Source organism: Physella acuta, unplaced genomic scaffold (assembly GCF_028476545.2).
Source record: "Physella acuta isolate Inbredline_101_S28 unplaced genomic scaffold, ASM2847654v3 ptg000235l, whole genome shotgun sequence".
NCBI lineage: Eukaryota > Metazoa > Mollusca > Gastropoda > Physidae > Physella > Physella acuta.
The window spans coordinates 780,731-788,085 of record NW_026731754.1 but is presented as its reverse complement, the minus strand read 5'-3'; the positions used below and the strand labels follow the sequence as shown (position 1 = coordinate 788,085).

The 7,355-nt window shown below is 33.4% G+C and overlaps 1 protein-coding gene across 1 annotated transcript; it reads right to left on the bottom strand.

The window, feature by feature from the left end:
• Nucleotides 1-857: 857 nt before the first annotated feature.
• Nucleotides 858-6,945, bottom strand: LOC131938156 (uncharacterized). Its single transcript, XM_059296074.1, has 2 exons — nt 6,832-6,945; nt 858-4,098 (listed from the first exon to the last, which is right to left on the bottom strand). The coding sequence occupies exons 1-2, from the start codon at nt 6,838-6,840 to the stop codon at nt 3,292-3,294; spliced, it is 816 nt and encodes a 271-aa protein (XP_059152057.1). The 5' UTR covers nt 6,841-6,945; the 3' UTR covers nt 858-3,291.
• Between the last annotated feature and the right edge of the window lie 410 nt (nt 6,946-7,355).

The window sequence follows — 7,355 nt, the reverse complement described above, 5'->3', positions numbered from 1 at the left end:
AGGTGATCTACATAAATGTTAGATAAAGTTTTATGATTTTAAGCTGTGGGAAAAATGTACAAATTTAAAATTGTATAATACGCGCACTATACTTGCCACGAGAAACTAATTTTCTTACTCTAGATAAAGTAATGTAGCATATTTAGTCTATACTTAGAATAAAGACATGTAACTAATATTATGTTCACTAAAAAGAAGTGTAACTAATTTTCCTACTATACATAAAGAATTGTATATATTGTTAATGTTTACTGATGATAAAGAAACATAACCAGGCTCTTGCGATCAGCGTAACTATTTGTAGATTCTTCTAGTATCAAATTGTATTTAAATCTAAAACATAAAATAAATAGACATGATTGTATTTTATCTGTTGATGACGCTGGAAATCTGAAAATCTGCTGTTTGCGTTATTTGAGAGTATATTCGTATTTCATTCATTTGTTTTGCTAAGACGAGACTGTAATAATCTAAAAAAGTCATAACACAAGGAAACATTTTAAAATTTTATTTTCTAATTCAAGAAATGCATATGGGAAAACATCTACTGTGGATGTGTTAAACTCAGAAATTCACTTCGACTAAAAACTTTATGTAAAATGTTGATTTGATTTATTTTTTTAACTAAAAAATGCACCAGCTACAGGAAAAGCAATGGGAAAAATAATTTATACAATTATTTATTAAAGGGAAATTAAAAATTTTTACATTGCAAAAAACAAGATAATATTTAACACTTATTTTTCATAAATAAAACTAAGTTTACCTATAGAGGTTAATTAAAAATGAGCAGGTATCCATTCAGATCTAACGCCAGCCCCGCCCCCCCCCCCCTCAACCCCTCCCCCTACCCCATTAAAAAAAAACCCAACAAAACTAACAAGCACAGAAACCTTGATGAGACTAAAGTAAATTCGGGCTATGCAAGGGTAATGCGGTCGGTTCAAAGCTCAGCCCTGTCTTTCCCTCAACTGCAAGATTGAGGGCTGGCAAAGCAGCAGCCTAAGGCCCCACAAAAATGGACCTTCTGTATCTTCAGGAGGTTCTATATTTTTAGAATGCCCAATATTATTAGGTGCCCGAAATAAATAAAACATACAAGGCTTATCTAGTTAGGCCAGGTGTTGAACTCGTCGATTATATTTAATCTGATGCAACGGTCAATTTGAACCTGTTACTGAATACATAAGCAGTGTTTCTTTCGATCATTTTCATACATTGAGTGGATCTAGAAAGGGAGGGGGAAGACAATAGTTAAATTATTTTTTTCTCCTTTTGCCGAGTAGGGTTTGCGGAGGACGAGTTCCAGTTACATGAAAATTAAATAAATCCTCTTTTAAATTTCATACAACTTGTCAGGTGTCACTTTAAAATGTGCAGTAATTTTTTTTTACCTCAAATCAACATTTATTATGCACTAGCCATGTATAGCTGTTTAATGTGAATTATAGGTCTACATATTCTTGATGTTATACTTGTTTGGAAAAATAATTGCGTTGAAAAATATTAGTGACAAAGCAAAGAAAAAACTAAATCTCCAAAAAATCCGACACATTTAAAATAACATAGACTACCAATACCTATTAGAAAAATTAAAATCAAATTATATACATTATTAGTTAACACAATACCATATTAAATGAATAAACTATGAGACTTAAATGATTTTGTTAAAAACCCGGCTGATCAATGGTATTTATGATGTTTTTAAAGTAATTTGTATTAATTTAGGCCGAGAAAATTGTATACATTTCGTAGCGTGCGTCTTGATAAGTATATCTATAGATCTAAATAAATTTGCACGAAAGAATCCAGTTGTTCATATTCCAAAATTGGAAGATGACGCCATAGGGTTGTCTTCTTTTCGTAGTCTAAACATGTGAAATGTGACGCCAATGTTTTTTGCGTTCTTGTAACAACAATAACACTTTACCGGTTGCATTATTTTTTCCTACTTTAAATAAAATTTAGTTTATACATTTAATACATCCACAATTTTATCTTCAATAAATGTCAGTATATTAAAGTTCTCCATGTATTGTTGAAAATACTGATCTCTTAGGCTCAGGACATGCGGGGAGACAAAGAGAGAGAAGCTCGCACAAGGGCTTTTATATATTAGGATTTCTTTTCTCTCTAATATAGAAGTTTACATTATTTTTCCATACAACACATATTTCAAATTAAATGTAAGTACTATTATCTAACATAACAAAAATAACCACGCACCAATTTATGCTGGTACAATATATATCTGTAAAATACAACGGAGAATCAATTTGGTAAGTAGAGCAGTAATACCACAACATACGACTGTATGTTCTCTCAGATAAACTTACGCTAACTGAAGTAATGCAGTCGCTTAGTTAGTACATAGCTGGGTAAGGAATCGTAAGCAATAAAAATGTGCTTGTTATCATGATAGTCTATAAGTAAGATTATAAGGGAACACGAAAAAAAAATACCATCAACAATCTATGTTCAGCTACTTTGAGATTCTTATGTATTGCACGCAAGGCACCACTATTTCATTTCAAAAGCCCATTCTATAAAACCCAATACATTAATCTAACATAACCACTACCAATAAAATATAACTTGTACTAAAATTAAATAGTCACATAAGAAAATATGTTTCAGTAAAAACAATCGCTATGTGACTAAGAATGTTTGAGTGTTGGGTTGGGGCACCAATTTTAAATATTTGGCTACCAACGCAATAACATTTTAAAACACCAAAATGTTAATCAAAACTGTTATATTGGTGCACGTGGATTGATGAGAGTGGTCATTCTCCGTGAACGGATGTAAATAAAACATGTTTAATAATAAACTTTCTTTAAAAAACATTAAAATTAGTTTGAAAGCCAACACTGGTTAAACTTAGTAATGGATTTGAAATCAACGATTTTTGAAAAGGTTTCTGTTAAACTAATATAAATAAATGAGTTATATAATTATAATGCACGAATTTTAATGTAGCAATTATAATTGATCCGCACAAAAGTTTTATTGAAGGTGGAAAAATGAAACAGAAATTGCTCGTTCTGTTTTCAAAAACATGTAATGATGGAAAAAAGGCACCATCAAATCATATTCAAAATAGAAAATGTGGATTTCAAAGGAGCACAAACATTGTTTTTACAACAAACAAAACCGATTGGTTCTCGATATTTGGTTAGATAATGTAACACAATAGTTCATGGAGCGCTACACAAATATAAGTTTCAAAAAAACAATTTCTGTGTAATGTATCGATTTCTTTTTAACGTATCGTTGAAATATTTAGTTTTAAAAAAAATAAAATGCACAAAAAATCGCTATACCAATGAATATTACAATAAGAATAACTAAAGCAGCCAGACATTTTTTAGTATCGCATTTTTCTTGCTTCTCGGTGATATGGTTTTCTTCTTCTTCACTTTTCTTATTTGCTTTCAGAATTGTGTATTCTTTAATAAGCTTTTTCCGGCTATTGCTATTTGGTGCATACTCATAAGGACGCTTATGATCAATCTGTGCCACGGCTGCCATGAACTGTTTCACCTGTGTCTCACGCTTTGACCCATCTCTGTTATCAAACAACACACACCTGTAGTTACACTCTTCCATCAGAGACTGGAAACTACTTTCCTGTTTTTGACACCATTCTTGAAATGTTTCTTGAACATTCTTATCAAAATTGTCTCCATAGGTTATGACCACAACACCGCGTCGTTTCATGACGTCCTGTCCAAAGATATCTTTGACAATTTGTAAACATTTCTTCTCCTGCATTGTGAACCTAACACCAAACTTAAACACAAACACAATGGCAGTTAACAATTTATTAAACACATTGTTCATCACATAATCTACATTGTTTATTATTTTCTCAATTTTGATATCATTTAGCACCAGGTCTTCTAAAGGCTCACCAACACCCACGCCATCTGCCAGACTGACGTTATTTTTGGGGGAGAATTTGACCTCAATTTCCCCAGAAGTTTGTAAAGTTTCGCTCTTTTCTCCAACAATGGTTGCAATAGTTGAAGTTTTGCCATTTCCATCCCGTCCAACGACAAAAATTTTAGCGCATTCTGTATTTGCCATGTTAGCCTAGAATGTAAACATTAAACATTTTAATTTACACGCTAGAATAGGTCTGGTCAATCAATAAATATTTCAATAATCAATGTTAGAATCTAAATAAGCTGTCTGAATGTGAAAGACTTATGTTTGAGGACTGGTATTTAAAGAGTTTTAATAAACACAATCGCGAATGAAGAGGTGGCTTTTCATAAAATTTATAACTGCCTGATTGTATATTAATAAAGACATTTTTTCCTTGTATCTTTGAGAGATTTTTTACTTTTGTGTAAAAATATTTGATGTATTTTGTACTAAGGTGTGCTAAATAATCTTTGAACCTGCTGCTGATATCACATTATCCTCTAATGGTAATATAAACCATTAGGCTCACAGCCATGACAAATTTTAATCAAGAAACATTTAAAAAGAACAGTTCCACAAACATTTTGTGTAGCTACACAAAATGTATTTTTACCCCTGTCTGCCTGCTGTATGTACTTAACTAAAATGTCATTGCTATTGCATGTCAAACACAGCAGTGTAGCACAGCTCCATTGTGAGCAGAAAATTTGAGCTTGGACTGTTGGGAAATTGGCCGCATGTGTGACTTTTAAAAACATAGCTATGATGAGTACATTTGAATGCCTGTACTACACACATCGAATCGGGGCTGGCTTGGAAATGTATGCATTATTTTATTTCGTCGGTGATCTATATACTGATGTTGGTTCACGTGGTATACCTACAAATAATCCGCACAACAATCCCCTAATTCAAACCATTTCACTCCCGGGTATATTAGGGTCGATAGGACAGCAACCAAATACAGGAGAAACAACTCCAAAATCAAACAACTGCTGCCTTGTAGTTTGTTGTTGAGTAGATAAAGCCCAAGGAAGCATATCCAAAAAGAACAGCAGGCTGAAATCTAACTCAACGGCCTAAATGGCGCATACAATGTTGACATGCAATACTTAATTGTTCAACATTACAATTAAGAACTAAGAAAATAAATAGAAGAAGAAGAAAAATTCTTTATCTGATAGAAATGCAAGACCCATCATTTTGGAATCTAACAACCAACAAGCGATAAGCTCCACAAAATTAAATATCTGTAGCAGCTGGTTATATCTCTGTCTAATGCAAATTTGATATCACAATCACATTTGATTCGTTATTGAACAGATCCCCTACATAGCAGCACCTAAGTAACCTACCTACATTAGATCAGTGTGATTGGTAATACTTTAAATGCGATTTCCTTCCTCTCAGATAAAAAGATGAAAGATTCAAATTCACTTTTAGAGCTGAATACTTGAGGTTGTTTCAGAGTGTGAATGGGTAGGGTGAATATTGAAGCGGTCATTTTATAATTAGATTTTGTTTTACATATGTCCATTCGAACAACACATTTATTTTTTTAATAAATGGATATGATCATATATATTTTTTTGTTCTTTGCATATTTTGTTTCTTGTATGGCAATGAACTCATTTAGTTGTTTAGTTATACAACCACCAACTGATTTAGTTGTTTGTTACATGTCAACATACTGATAGTTTCATTGTATTGACACTGATTACAACAAAAAAAGAACACCTTTACAGTTGACGTATGGTCCATACAAAAGAGGCTTTGAGCAATCGGTGGTTTTACCATCAGTAGTTAGATCACAGGGGGTTTGCACATAAATGGCAGCTTAACAAGTGATAAAAAGCTGCTTATTTATATTTTAACGTAATAATACGACTATTTACTATGTATAAAAGCAAGTATTCTAGACAACTAAAAAAAGGACAATGTGCTGTTGTGCTGGTGCAACAAATGGTCAAACAGATGTACTGACATATTAGCGTGTCATTACACATCTGTAATTTAGTTAACCATTCAAATGCTACTTTTTGGGCTAAATTATTGATTTGATTTTTAATGTATATATATATATATATATATATATATATATATATATATATATATATATATATATATATATATATATATATATATATATATATATATATATATATATATATATATATATATGTGTGTGTGTGTGTGTGTGTGCTATGTCTTTTCAAGTAGTGGCGTCTCAAAGGGGCGGGGGGTTCCAATTTTTACCCGGGGACAAACTTTCGATGTGCACCCCCCCCCCCCCCTCAAACTTTCGATTTGCACCCCCCTCATACTTTATATATATATACCGAAAGGTCTATGGGGGGTTATGACCCCCCCCCCCCTAACACCTCCCCTGCCTACGCCACTGTTTTCAAGTAGTCTACATCTACATTATTAATCTGTTAAACTATTATTTTTACTTGCCTTATTAGCATAGCACTTGCTTTATCTAAACTATAATAATAGCTACTGATTTTTTAAGTATTTGTAAATTTTTATAAATGGCGAATCAAAGGAAACGTGGCATATTACATTGTCTTCATTGTATATTGAATTTTAACTAAATAAAAATGTTTCATTAATTTTATTTTAAAAACTACAAATAGAACAACCATCGATGGACAAAACCTTCTTGGCCAAACCCCGTTGTAGTAAAATCAATAATAGTCAAAGCTTATCGGTTTTTAAATATATGTACATTAGTATAAGTAGTGCTAAATATGAAAAGTAAAGCGTTTTCAAGATTACTTAACACGTATTATAAATTTTAAATTAATTTAATGATTAAAAAGTTATATTTTAAAACTTACAAAAATTAAATAAAATATAATCAAATCTACAAGATAGTATAAAATAAAATCTTACAATATTCATCGAATCTGAACTACGGTGCACGTAGCTGATCCGAACATAAGCTGTGCTGCTGCAAGCTTGCAAGCATAGAGCAACTGACGCAAACAACACACGACTTTAATCGTGCGAAACTTATACGAGGAGTGACAGCTGTGGCCTTTACGATGTGAGTTGTGTAAAAATAGATTCGGGAATACACAGAATGACACTAAAAAATAAACTATGTAGGGCTAGGGGCTAGGTGGAAGGGCTAGAGCTAGGGCTAGGAATAGGGCTGGGGCTGGGGCTGGGCTGGGGCTAGGGCTAGGGCTAGGGCTAGGGCTAGGGCTAGGGCTAGGGCTAGGGCTAGGGCTAGGGCTAGGGCTAGGGCTAGGGCTAGGGCTAGGGCTAGGGCTAGGGCTAGGGCTAGGGCTAGGGCTAGGGCTAGGGCTAGGGCTAGGGCTAGGGCTAGGGCTAGGGCTAGGGCTAGGGCTAGGGCTAGGGCTAGGGCTAGGGCTAGGGCTAGGTCTGTGGCTAGTTATATCTTTAAATGCAGC